Source organism: Pelophylax lessonae, assembly GCF_965119305.1.
Source record: "Pelophylax lessonae genome assembly, chromosome: 12".
Classification (NCBI taxonomy): Eukaryota; Metazoa; Chordata; class Amphibia; order Anura; family Ranidae; genus Pelophylax; species Pelophylax lessonae.
Window position 1 is genome coordinate 24,405,514 of NC_138779.1, and position 14,287 is coordinate 24,419,800.

Sequence of the window (14,287 nt, forward strand, 5' to 3'; positions counted from 1 at the left end):
AAAAGAAGATAAAAGACTACCAGACATTCTCATTTTTTTCATTTGGGGCTCTGTCGGGAGCTTGTCCTTCCTTGCCCTTTCCTCGCACAACCTCACCAACCTTCCTACTAAAATGAACCAAGGGGAGCGGTCGTAAAACGGGTCGTGCCCATCGCTGAACAGATCCGATCCTTCCTCATTGCCGACATCCGAGCCAGTGTCGTCCACAAAAGGCTCGTCATCAAAGTCCTCCATTTGGTCCTGTTGTTCATCGGCCAGCTCTGTGATGTCTGAGTCCGCTGTTGAAAAGGTGGGGGATGGGGTGCGGTCTGCCAGCCGCTCGTTGACGCAGCCATGGAATATGGGTGAACTGAACAGTTGTAATGGAAGATTCGTTATCACAACCCTGAGTTACACAAGGAGGAGGGGTAGGGTACACTCCAAAAATTTACCAGCAAAACTGAGAATAAAATAACATAAGTGCCATGCAAAACTAAGGGAGGCACAGACTGGCACTCAGGGTACAGCCGCCAAGGCTCCAGGCTGCAATCCATGTTTATAACTATGTCTATAGTGAAACTGAGTGTGTGCATTGATGGATCTGTATTAGTTGTGAAAAGAGATATTGGAATACAGGCTCCTATGGGTTAGAGAATGATATAAACTGTTCAATGTACCCTGTAAATCATTGAAAAAGTCAATTGTTTATCTGCAAGCTCATTAAAAACGCTATATTATAGCGGATTTCCCTTAAGATGGCATTCCAATTTAATTTAAACCCCAACTATGGCCAACATCTACTCCCGCTCCCATTCTAAGACTATTCCATCTACACTGTAAAAGAAAAGATGTCTATATTTACCTATTGTGAAGCCACTCTGGCCCAGTCACATGGCTGGCTTCAGTGTAAAGGAAAGGCAACAACAACAGCTGAAGAGCCTTGGCGATAACGTCACCCATAGGCTTGCGATTATAAGGGCAGCCATTGTCGGCTGTCCCTCCTCTACACTGAAGCCAGTGCTGGAAGTCGGTCATGTGACTTGACCAAAGAGACTTTCAAATAGGTAAGTATGGACAACTTTTCTTTTACAGAGTAGATAGAAAAGTCTTGGAATGGAGGTGGGAGTAGATTTAGGCTTAGTTAGGGTATGACTGGAATTCCACTTGAAAATGAATATACCCTAGCTGAAAACAAACTGGCCCAGGCTTTTTATAAGGTCCCAATTTCTGTAAAAGTCAGGATTACGCCATCAAGCTTTACCCCGTCCTTTACCTGTTGAATGCCTCTAATGCCTAGTAAACATCTGGTTTCAACAGCTGAATAATAGAGAGTAGATCTAGGTGCCAGGAAAAGGCAGGTATTATACTACTTGGGCAAACGTGACGTACCCAGGTATAGCCTGGGCCAAGGATCGGAAGGGGTTCTAAAGGGATCATTTGGAAGACTAAAACAGGTACATGGAGGGACCACAACCTGATGAACTTTACCCCTGTTGTTACCTTAGAATTATTTTAGTGCAGATCAGGTTCACTTTAATATATAATGTGTTTGTAGCTGCTCTCTCAATGCCTCACACCAGGTGTTGCAGCTTTACATCCTGCTAAGAGTGCATCACACTCCTCTGAAACTTTATGTCATGGGTCTTCGTGGCGATGACCTCTGTGGATGATGCCGGAGAGAGGTGGGGGACTTGGTTCACTTGCTGTGGAGATGTCCAAAGCTGCACAGATACTGGTCCACGGTGCTATCTGCCATTAATGGAACTATGGGGGTGGATATCCCTAGGGATCCCAGACATAGCATTTTGGGGATACTGGAAGCGGTAGTGGAAGATAAGTTTCTGCGAGAGGCAGCCATTCGGGCACTTTTTTCAGGCCCGTTTACTGATCCTGAGACAATGGATAGCGCTGGAGCCACCTACGTATGGGATGTGGCTGGAACAGATGGCTTCTACTTTATGTATGGAGAAGGTTATCTACCAGCATAGGGGGGTGCCTCAGAAATTTTCTAAGGTATGGGGTGTGTGGCTGACCAGCCCGGGCATGGCCCCTGATGATCTTATTCTGGAACGTTTGTTAATGTAATCTCTTGAGAGACATATATGCTCATTCTTGGCTCGGGTGGGTGGGGTAGGGGAGTTTCTGGCATTTTCTTATATTTTACAATGTTTTGTGTTTATCGCACTGTACTTAACCGTGATAACCTTAAGGGGAATGTGGCATGGTGTGGATTGTGTATTGTTTATGGTTTGATGCTGCCATCCGACAGTTTTTCTTTCTGATTGTAATGGTGTGAATTTTTCTCAATAAAGCTTTTCTTGATTTAAAAAAAATATATAATGTGCATGCCTGATGCCATAGACATAAATGATCTCAGCAGGATCTGAGGAAACACCTGGTGGATTGAGTGACAGTAACACATGGGAACTGAATCCTAAGTGCCAGTGTGTAGGAGCTGTAAAGAGGAAGGATCAGCTATTACCAAAATTAAAGAGGGTACTAGGAGGCCAGGCATAGCAGGGTGCAAAAATAAACATTTTTGAAAATACATTTTCTTCACAATCACTTATATTCTATGTGTAGTGACCCAGGGAACCTCTACATTGCATGGATTTGAATTATATTATGAGATGTGCTCCAACTTTATATTCACTAAACTGGTGTGTTACCCCATGTAGGCAGTAATGCACTCAAATTCTAACCGTGAAAGGAATTTAGAATGTTAAAGTGGTTGTAAACCTCAGATGTGAAATATGAACAAAGCATATCCCTCTATAGTGTGTACTTTTCTCAATCCAGAGCACTAAATGTAATTCCTGTCCGCAGTCTCCTTCTTCTACTTTTAGCATGAGTCACTTCTGATGAGTTTTCCTGACACCAAGAGAAAAATGGTGACAGGGGAGGGACCTTAAGCAGATTGACAGCCTCAGCTCTGTTCCTATGTGCTGTATGAAGGGGGTGTGTTCCTTTCCTCCAATCAGCTCTCAGAGCTGGTTTAACCTCAGCTCTCCACCCCCTTCCTTTTAGAGCGGAGATATCCCATTTAAATTCAGTGCTGAATAGATGTAGGGAAAAGACAGATATAGATAAACAGGTAAAACTTATGTAGGAGGATTTGTTTCATCTCTGTGTATCACCCGAGGCCAGTCACTTCAATGGGTATATAGAAGGGTTTACAACCACTTTAAGTAAATAAATAAATAGCAAAGGTAAACTGTGTTACAAGCTTCACATGCACCGGTCAGTTTTATTTAAAGTGCATCTTTAAACAAAAATTTCCTTTATTTTTGGATAAAACCTCAATTAGATTTGGTGATCACAGTGCCTGGGCATAAAAGTGAGGCCAAATCCAAAATATTGAGTTCTCACTGGAACAAGTATAGATGAGAAATCATCCAATAGGGCTTCTGTTCAGATGAGAACTATCTAAAAAAGGGATTTTCCCTCCTTTGGAAACATTTCCTCTCACTTTCTGGTATGTCTTCAGAACAGGAAGTAAAGGAAAATCTCCCCAATTAGATACAGACAGCAAAAAAAAAAAAAAAAAAAACAATGGGGTTTTAATGTTTGCCTGACCTGACCATGAGCACATGAATTAAATATTAACTAAAGTATCACTAGAACCCAGTGTCATTATAGAATCCTCAGCTTTATATCATTTGCATTCCCTTCCCATGAACAAGATGGCTACCTCACTGCTATATCCAGAAATGAGAACACTTGACAAAGAAAAACATGAAGGAAAAAAAATAAAATAAAATAAATTGAAAATTTAAAACTCAGTATGAATAAAAAATATTTCCAGTACTGTATAATAGTTTTGAGCACTTTAACACTTTTATTGTGGTTATTTCTTATAATGACATTTCAGAGTGGTGCTATAAGTGTCTATAGAATATACATGATATCTTCAAGATTCCCATGAGGGGAGCAAACCTACCTGCCAACAAGCTTGAACCAGTGAAAACGGTCATAGAACGGGTCACCGCCACTTATTACAGTGTCAGATTCATCCTGCAGATTGGAGGCCATTTCTCCTGCCCGGTCATACATCTCTCGCATTTGATCCAATCTCAGTCTGGTGGGATAAAAAGGAGGCCACAATTTACATCAGCAGGGAACAAACAGTGCCTGAAATAAGAACTGCTTGAGCTGCCCACAGCAATTAAATTTTTCCTCTTTAGTCTCCCATACTGACCTGGGAGGAACAGTCTAACTAGTTCCTATGTTCTACATCATCATAAGCCCCAGTGTTGTTTGACAAGACATGGGAAATATTAGAGATGCACCGAAATTTGGGGCAGCCGAAACATATCGCCCAAAAATGGTGTTACTGGCATTTTGCCGATAAGAGGAAAAGGTGCCGAAGATGGCCCCCGAAAGCGCACGTGATTTTGCCGTGATTTTACCACGATTTAACTGTGCGTATTGGTGTGTTTTTCATAGGTCATGTGACTCAAAAAGTGCATCAAAAACTTAACATAGGTGCGTTATTAACGCATTTCAACGGGGAGGTGCGTTTTTTTTTTAACTGAACAAAACTGCAGCAAGCAGGATTTTTAATATCACAATGGAAGCACAATAGACCAGTGTGAAGACATACATAGAATTGAATAGAATTGAATTACATTCATTGAACTGAATAGAAGGGATACACTTTTCTTGAACTTTTCTTGCGCTAAAGGTGCCAATAATGGCCGACAATAAATTCATATTAATTTCAATTCATAATATTTATTAAAAAGTTAAATATAATACAAATATATATATATATATATATTTTAAAAACTGTAATTTTCAGCACTAAACTTTCCATTTGGTGCACCTCTAGGAAATATAGAAGAGAACTACTACTGACTCACCATACAAGTAGACTTACCTAAGTTTCTCCATTGACCAGTAGTGAGTAGCCCCATTTTTCAGGTCCTGCACCTCTACAGCAACCACGGTGCGTGGGAAGGGTTGGTCCTCTGCAAGTTTATCAGCTTCAGGTGGAAGCAGTTCCGGAGGTAGAGGGGAATACAGTGTGTCCGTCAGCAGCACAAACTGAAATTGGACCTGTGGAAACAGAAAGCAAAACGGCGAACCTTCTCTTAGAAAATGAGGGTGCAAACAAGGCCTGTACAGGAATATTGATAACAGCTGACAATTCCTCCTACAAGCCAATTCAATTGACAAAACTGCAGCTGGCATTCCAGTGACCACCATTTTGACCTGCTATGCCCAGATAAACTTGAACTCCAGAATCCTGGCCACTTCTGAACATTAGCCCCTTTCTCAAATGCACAAAAATATTGCTTTTAAATGTTTTATAAAACAATGCCCTACTTTTTAATTTATAAATCTTTTTCTCTCGTGTGACATCATCAAAATTTACTGTGCCTGGGTGCCGGGGGCAATAGGGAATCTAAGCAGGTGGCACACATCATATCTTATGTGCTTCGTAGAGACAAATAGGAAACACATTTACCATGGGAAAGCGCTATGCTAACTAGAGAACAGTTTTTAGCATAGCTGCCAATCAATGGTTGTTGGTGGGCCATGACTGGAGGAAGAGGAAATAAGACCCGAAGCCATTTCTCTATTGGGAAAATATAATAATAAAGGACATAATAAACAGGCAGCATAAGCGATCTGTTAGGGGCAGAAGAACTAGTGGAAAAACCAAGAAAGGAAGAGTGCTTTTGCACAAGGTAAGTTAGTATCTTGGCAATAAGATTTTATTCCTCCTGGCTTGAGTTCAGCTTTAAAGATGAATTCCAGGAATTCAGTCACTTTGTAAAAAGTTAGGGCACACTATGAATAAGGTCCAAGGGGCTGCATGACATCTCCTGGGCTTATCTCTATTATTTATATCTGACAGGTTTATTGCTCTGCTGGGAATATGACACTCTGGCTGCGAGAGAGGAGAAGGGCACACAGAGCAGATTTGCCCACCCCTCCCGCCTGCTGCCAATTCAGAGAAGCCTTTGTATTTTGTGAATGTGTGAATGGACAGGAGGGGGGAAGGGGCGGGCATAACAGCTGCAGCGACTTCTCTGTTTAAAGAGGAGGTAAATTCTGGAAAAAAATTTTTCTTTTGTTTTGTTAATCTGCAAAGTAAATGCATAATGTGCTAGTAGTAGCACATTATGTGACACTTACCTGCAAACAAAGCCTGCGTCGTCCCCGCTGGAGGCCGCATCCATCTTTGCCCATCTTCCTTCCAGGTTTGTGGACTCCGGTTGTGCTACTGGCCGGAACCGCGTGAAGTCACTTCCGCGCACATGCCCGGGAGCTACCGTCACGGCACAGGGCTCTGAAGAAACGGCACAGACGGCCGTTCCTTCAGAGCGCATGCGCCAATGATGTCATCGGCTGTATGCAATGTAGATATCTCCTAAACGGTGCAAGTTCAGAAGATATTTACAGTACCTATAGGTAAGCCTTATTATATAGGCTTACCTATAGGTACAAACATTACAGGGGGGTTTACAACCACTTTAAGATGCATACCTTGAAAGGATCAGCATCGTTCTACTGGAACTACAGCCATAGCAGTCTTCCTGGAGTACTATAAAGCTGTCAGATATAAAGAAAAGAACTAAGCCCAGGTGGTGTCATGTACCTCTCTGGACTTAAAACTCATAGTGTGTCTTCATTCATTACAAAGTAAACTAAATGCCATCCAAACCCCAAGATCAATAGAACTCAGTAGCCCACAGCAACTAATTGGAATCAGAGCAGTTTATTACCTTCTTTTTCAGCTCCACACTAATGGCGTTGGCTTCTTTCAGGTAGACGGCATTTCCCCAGAGTAGATCCCTTAAAGATGTGAACTGATGGTGTTTCCATTTCTTAAATGCCCACTCTGCAAGCTCAAACTCATGTTGTGTCCAGGGTACTGAAATAGAAACAGATGAGAAACGTGTTATCAGCAATGGCAAACATCATAGAGCATATAGACAGACTGTACACGAGCCCTAGGTACACTGGGCACACACTGCCCTTACAAATAATTGAGCTCCATTAGACAGAATGATGAGTAGATTGTCACTTGGTATTTTCACTCAACAGAGACCTCCACAGAAGTGGGAGCTTTAAAAGGTCATGTTCTAAGTAGGCAGCAGGCTTCTTAACTTTAGTTTTACTTGGTGATCCTGCCAGTAACACACTTCCAACTCTAAGATGACAATGCCCATTTACCCTACTATATCTACGGAGAAGCAGTGTTTTCACCCTAGGACAGATCTAAATAACACCTTTCCCTCGTCCCTTCTTCATAAAGGGAAGGGGTTCTGAACTCCACAGTGACAGCTGTGGGAACAATGTAAAAGAAGTGGTGTGGAACAGGCAGAGACCACAGGAACTTATAAGCTCAAAAGCTTTCTGGCAGGATCAACATGTATTTTTGCATGTGATGTGGTGGCTGCATTAGTTTTCCATTTTTAGGATTTTCTCCTTTATTTTTTACCCAGTGATCCTGCCAGTAACACACTTCCTGCCCTAAGGTGACAATGCTCACTCACTATACTATAGCAAGGAGAAGCAGCGTCATCACCCCAGGACAGAATTAAAGTGGCTGTGAAGTCAAAACGTGTTTTACCTGCATTAAGGTAAAAATAGGATTTTTGACTAACCATAAAATCTATTTCTCTGAGTTCATTGACAGACACAAATCTACAAGATTCTGAACCATTGGGTTATATTGCCCTCTACAGGAGTAGGACACTAGGCAGAAAAAAGAACTTGGCTACACCTATGGGCAGTCCTAGGTGGTATACTCCCCCTCTCTGCTATAGGTGTAACAAGCAGTGTCAGAAGTAATACAACTCCATAGAGTGGTGGGTGCTGTGCCCATCAATGAACAAATGGATTTTATGGTAAAGGAAAATTCTTATTTTCTCTTTCGTTCATTGACGGACACAGCTCTCCAGAATTCTGAACCAGAATTCTGAACCATTGGGACGTTCCCAAGCAGTGCCAAACATGAGGGGTGGGACAACAAAAAAATCCCAAGGTTAACACAATAGTCAACCAGGTAAACGGGAGCTTAACAAAAAACAACTGGAGCCCAACGTGAACAATACACCGCCAAAGAGGGAACAGACCCTCTAAAAAGCAGCCTGCAAAACCTTGGGGACAAAGGAAGCATCCGTTGATGCCAACACATCCACTTTATAGAATCTATTGAAAAGTGTGCACCGACGACCAAGTGGCCTTGCAAACTTTTGCCACTGACGCCGGATGACCGAAGGCCCCAGAAGCACTAAGCGCCCGTGTAGAGTGTGCCGTTACAAGGAAAGGAGGAACCTAACCCCTGATCGATTAGGCCCGAGTCACCGTCTGTCTGATCCATCTGGAAATGGTCGCAGAACAAGCGGACAGCCCTTTTTTGGCCCGTCCGTGATCACAAACAGTGAGTCTGACCTCCGAAAAGACTCTTTAGCTGCCAGATACAACCGAATCCCCCGAACCACATCCAGGGTACGCAATGCCTGAGAAGGCAACACAATGTCTTCATTTAAATGGAAATCAAAGACTACCTTAGGAAGGAACGACGGATATGGGTGAAGAACCACCTTATCTTTGTGGACCACCATGTAAGGGGTAATACAAGATAACGCCGCCAGTTCCGACACAGTGCGAGCAGAGGTGATAGCCATCAAAAAAGCCACCTTCTGGAACAGCCTAAGCAGGGGAATCTCCCGAATATTTTAAAAGCGGGGCTTATGGAGAACTGAAAGCACCAAGTTCAGATCACAAGGCGGTAGAGTCAGATGTCGGACCCCTTGAATAAAGGTACGCACCAAGGAGTGTGTAGGCAGGGTTCACTGAAAGAAGACCACCAAGGCTGACACCTGGCCCTTGACAGTACTCAAGGCTAATTTCTGCTCAACGCCCCATTAAAGGAAGGTCAAAATCCGTGCCACCGAACAGGAATGAGGGTGAACACCAATAGACTCACACCACGAAACGTACGCTTTCCACGTACGATGGTAGATTTTCCTAGAGGTAGACTTCCTAGCCTTCAGGATGGAAGATCGGCCCTTGGGACAAGAGATCCTCCCTGAGAGGCAGTCTCCAAGGGACGTCGGCAACCAGGTCGGCGTACTAAGACCGGCGAGGACAGTCCAGGGCCACTAGAATGAACGTAATCCCCTCAGCCTGGATTCTGCATAAGAGCAGCAGCAGAAGCTTGAGAGGAGGGAAGGCGTAGATCAGACGATACAGGACCCCCGGGGCCACCAGAGCATCTCTGGCTTCCACCAGAGGATCCTGTGACATTGCTACAAACCTTGGCACCTTTCTGTTGAGCCGGGACTCCAACATTTCAATCTCAGGGGTGCCCCACGGCAGACATATATGATGAAACATGGCTGGATAAAGGGACACTCCCCTTGGTCCAACGCCTGCCGACTGAGATAGTCAGCCTGCCAGTTTTCCACTACTGGAATGTGTATGGCGGAGAGGGCCGGAACAAAGCATTCCGCCCACTGGAGAATGCCGGCTACTTCCAGGGCTGCCAACACACTGTTTGTTCAGTCCTGGTGATTGACATAAGCCACCATTGTGGCATTATCTGACTGAATCCGCACCAGAAGCCCCCTGAGTTGATCCATCCAGCAATCCAGGCACAGCCTGATCGCCCAGAGTTCCAAGACATTTATTGGCAGTCTGGACTCTTCCAGTGTCCAAACACCCTGAGCTGAGCTCAGACCCAGGACACCTCCCTCCCCGGACAGACTGGCATTCGTGATGACCACTGTCCAATATAAGGGGAGAAAGGATTTGCCCTGCCGAAGAGCCGGAGAGCAAAGCCACCAGACCAGAGACCCCTTGGTTTCCCGTCTCAGCCAGACCCGATTGTCCAGAGACTTCAGTCACTTGTCCCATTAGACCAGGATCTCCCTTTGAAGGGACCTCGTATGAAACTGTGCAAACAGAATAACCTCAAAAAGGTAAATATCATCAGGCCCAGCACCCGCATGCAGGAGATGAATTGCAGCATGCAATTTCTTGAGTTTGTCCAGAGGAACTAACACTGTGGCTAGAGCTGAATCCAGAGTAAAACCCAGATAATCCAATTTTCTGGATGGAATCAGAGCAGACTTCTGGTCATTTAGAAGCCAAGCGAACTCCTTCAGGGTCTGCATAGTGATCGCCACATCGTCCATCAGGGCAGCAAAGCACTCTGCTAGCAAGAGGACATCGTCCAGACAGCCCAGTACTGCAATCCCCCGCTGACGTAGCAACGCCAGAACCGGGGCCAACACTTATGTGAAGACCCGAGGCAGGACAAAAGGGTAATGCTACGTACTGATAATGCTCCTCTCCTACAGCAAAAGGGATTAAGCGCTGGTGTCGGGCACACATACTGAAATGTTCAAGTAGAGGCAAGAAAATCTCCCCGATGTAGGGATGCCAGCACCGTGTGAATGGACTCCATTCTGAACTTCTGTACTCGCACAAAGCAGTTCAGGGCCTTGAAGTCCAGAATCAGGCATACCTTGCCCTCTTTCTTTGGGACCGTGAACAGGTTTTAAAAAACCCCAAAACCGTTCTGAGGCCGGAACCGGGACAATTATACCCTGAAGCAGCATTTCTTGTACTGCCCCAAAGAGAGCTTGCAATCGGTCCAGAGACATACGCACATTTGAAGGAAAGAACCTTTCCGGAGGTTAAGAACAAAACTCGGTCTTGTAGCTAGACAGTATCACTTCGTGGACCCACTTGTCATTTACCAAGGAAGTCCACGGGCCCGGAAACCAACAAAGATGTCCCCGCACCCCAGGCACAGGAGAGGGCACACCTTCATGCTGAAGGAGCCTAGAGAATCGCCTTTGGCTTGCCAGACCAGGACCGCTTGGAATCTCCCAAGGAGGAATTGAAAGGTTCTGAACCCTTGTCAGTGAATCCTGAGGGTCAAAAAACTTCTTGTGAGCCGAGAAAGACGAGCCACGTCTGCGACGAGGTTCCTTACCCTTTCCAGCCTGTGGAAGAAAAGTACTCTACCCCCCCCCCCCCCCCAATGAGAATCTTAGTAATGTCATCCAGGGTAGCCCCAAACAGGCGATCTCTCCGAAAAGGTAAATCAGTCAGAGCTTTTTTTTGAGGTTCGATCCGCAGACCAACACTTAAGCCACAATACGCGCCTAAGTACAACTGCTGAAACAGACAGCCGTGAAATCAAGGGAGCCACATCCAAAGAGGCATCACAGATAAACTGCATACCCTTGACCAACTGGTCCGCCAGTTCAGCAAAGGCAGGGGGAAGAAGCTCACCCTCTAGGTCATGGCGCAAAAGTTTAGCCCATTCAGTCAGAGTTTGCGACACCAGGGCAATGGTGAAGACCGACCTAAGCGCCGAACCAGCAACAGTGAACATATTGCGGGACACAGCCTCTGCTTTTCAGCCTTTAAAGATCAGACGGATCTTTAAAGGCCAGCAATTCCTCAACCGGAATCATGGTTACCCTATTCAACCTGGAAACCGGGGGGGTCCACCACCAGTGGAAAAGTCCACTTTTTAAGGAGGGACTCCTCAAAGGGGTATTTCCCTGCAAAGCGTTTAGAAACCACAAAGAGACGTTTTGGATGCTCCCACTCTTTTGCAACAAATCTATCAAAATAGGAGGGATAAGGAAACACTTTTGCCACGCGAGACGGCTTGTGAGTGCCAAAAGGGGACAGCCACCTCCGCTGCAGCTTCATCCTCCATTTTTAAAGTATCACGCACAGATACAATCAGTGCGTCCACCAGTGCCTTCTCGTGCACAGCTACAGGTGTGGAGGAATCATCCTCACTATACGATAATTCAGGGAGCATAGCCACAGACCCCACAGGGTGGGTCCCGCCACGGCAGCCAAGTCAGATTCAGGATCGGAGGAGACAGATGAGGCAGGGGGCACTTTTTGGGGGGCTAGATGACCCACAGGGACCACCATATTCAGGGGAGTCTGATAAGAAGGAGGGGAAACCACAGGTCAGACCATCCCAGGGAGGGGGCCTGCGTCCACCCCAAAACCCTCCAGGGGGAGAGGGAAGACAGTTACTCACCATACCAGGAACCAGGCGGCCACTGCTCCAGACAGAACCTCCTCGCCATTTAAATGGGGGGCTGTCAGCCAGGAGGAACACTGCAACTTAGGCCGAGACCCGGTCGTATGCAACCTCGCGAGGCGTTAACTCGCAGGCCACCCCCTCCCCCCCGTCCAGTGGGGCTATGTCACGGCTGACCTAGCACGGAGCTGTGGTCTGCGCGTGCTCACTGGCCAGACTGGGGTGACCACTGGATCTAGATTCTAGATCCAGCCCATTGCTCAGTCCGGTCCAGTCCAGTTGATTGTAGATCTCGCAGGAAAAAGACCAGAAGAAAAAAGCCATTTAAAAGGAAAAAATTGCCAGGACCAGAGACCCCGGCAGGGAAATAGGTCCTTACTCCTAACTAGGCAGAAAAAAAAACTGAAGACTTATAGCAGAGAAGGGGATTATACCTCCTAGGACTGCCCACAGGCGTAGCCAAGTTCTTTTTATTGCCTAGTGTCCTACTCCTGTAGGGGGCAATATAACCCAATGGTTCAGAATCCTGGAGAGCTGTGTCTGTCAATGAATAAAAGAGAAAAAACATTTTACATCTTGCTGTCCTCCCCCACCAAATCCTCAATTGATCCAAACACTCTGCACAGCTGCATCTCTTCTTCTTCACATAGGCTCTTGCTGCTGTCAATCAAATGCTATGAGGAGGAAGTGGGGGGTGGGACCAAGCAGCGCTCTGTGTATCTATGGATCGCAGCTCCGTAGACGCATACAGCTCTGGAGCGAATACGCACTGTGTGTCTCTATAGCAAGCGGCTTGGTATGGGGGCCCATGGAGAAGAGGAGAAGCCAAGATCACCAGTATAAAAGAGCCGGACCACACTAGCGCGGCTTGTCAGGCGACTTGTCAGCCTGACAAGTCGTGCTCCCTCGCGGTCCATTGACCGCTACAGGATCCGTTCTAATAGAAGCGACACAAGTCGCTCCGACTTAGAAAAAGGGTCCTGTACTACTTCGGGGCGACTTGCATAGACTTCCATTATGTGAAGTCCATGCAAGTCGCTCCGAAGTCGTGGTGCATGGTAATGCACAAGTCGCCCCCGAAGTAGTACAGAGTCGCGTCGCCCCAGTGTGAACCGACTCTTACTGTTATTATTTTACATTTTGGTTTCTGTTTGAGGCATGTAAATTGCAAATTTAAAATAAAAATATTTGAAAAAATAATAATTCGCCTGTAGTAACATTTTGAAGAACAAAAGGCTCTTTACCCTTCTTCATAACAAAGAGAAAGGTTTCTGTACTCCACAGAGACAGCTGGGAACAATTATTTATGGCAGGTTCAACAGGTATTTTTTTGCACTTTTTGAACAGATTCTTTCAATGGTATATTTAACAGACAAAGGGGAAAAAATATTCAAGCCTTTATCAATAAAGGAATCATTATCAAGGTTTCCAAAGACTATAAACTGTCTATAGTCCTCTTTTCATGTGTACAGGTCATCATGTGCACTTTCATATCAATCTGTGAACAAAAGAAATCTCTTGAATCTCCCCATCCATGTTAAATCTTGATTTACTACTATTGTATTTTGACAGCCATCACCTGCTGACACCTGAACAGTGGCTGCATCCCACCTGGCTCCTTCTACAAAAGTCAACTTTTGTCAAGTCGGTTGGTGCCAACAGAGCCCCCACAAAAAGAATTTTGGTATGTGCATGGGCAGCTTTAGTCTTACACTGAGCACCAAAGGCTGATGATTTAGTAAATTTTAAGAGAATCTATTATATGTTGTATGTGAGATAACTACACACAATCAAATATGTTCCTATCTAATCAGGGTTGTGAGGAATGTTTACCTTCCTCTTCCTCCTCGTCCTCTTCCTCAGTGGTCTCTGCAGTCAGTGAACGGGTCTCCACTTGCTTCTGAAGGGCCAGCAGTTTGCTTTCATAATCCTGAGGATGGAGAGATAGGACGTGTAGGCGAGACAGAAACACACACACACAACAGATACAGGAAGGCACATGGAGAGAGGCAGCTAGGTACACGATACCATTTGGTGATCCTCAAAGCTTTCACTTGTAATAAACACCAGGCCTCCAGATAAAAAAAAAAATGTAGTGCCTTTTGAAACCAATAGGATTCTCTAAAAGAGCCTTCATTAAAAGTCCAGGACCAGACCGCGTTTCGCTCCCGTCTTCATCGCCCAGCTCTCGCCCCGTGCGGCATGCTTCTGCTTCAAGCTCCCACTCCTGCCCCCTGCCTACAGTGACTTATTCATCAGGTACAC

General features: G+C 45.4%; 1 protein-coding gene across 15 annotated transcripts in view; it reads right to left on the minus strand.

The window, feature by feature from the left end:
• Positions 1–14,287, minus strand: part of KIF1B (kinesin family member 1B) — a gene marked incomplete at its 3' end in the record, with an annotated part of 308,482 nt that overhangs the window by 56,330 nt on the left and 237,865 nt on the right. For 12 of the 15 annotated variants that reach the window (XM_082274494.1, XM_082274493.1, XM_082274505.1 and 9 more), the window contains 5 exons: positions 13,856–13,952; positions 6,714–6,862; positions 4,859–5,037; positions 3,920–4,057; positions 101–349 (listed from right to left, as the gene is read on the minus strand). In XM_082274494.1, the coding sequence (XP_082130620.1) occupies positions 101–349; positions 3,920–4,057; positions 4,859–5,037; positions 6,714–6,862; positions 13,856–13,952 (812 nt within the window). The remainder of the gene's footprint in view (positions 1–100; positions 350–3,919; positions 4,058–4,858; positions 5,038–6,713; positions 6,863–13,855; positions 13,953–14,287) is intronic. The other 3 variants (XM_082274498.1, XM_082274495.1, XM_082274496.1) reach the window with 1 other exon arrangement.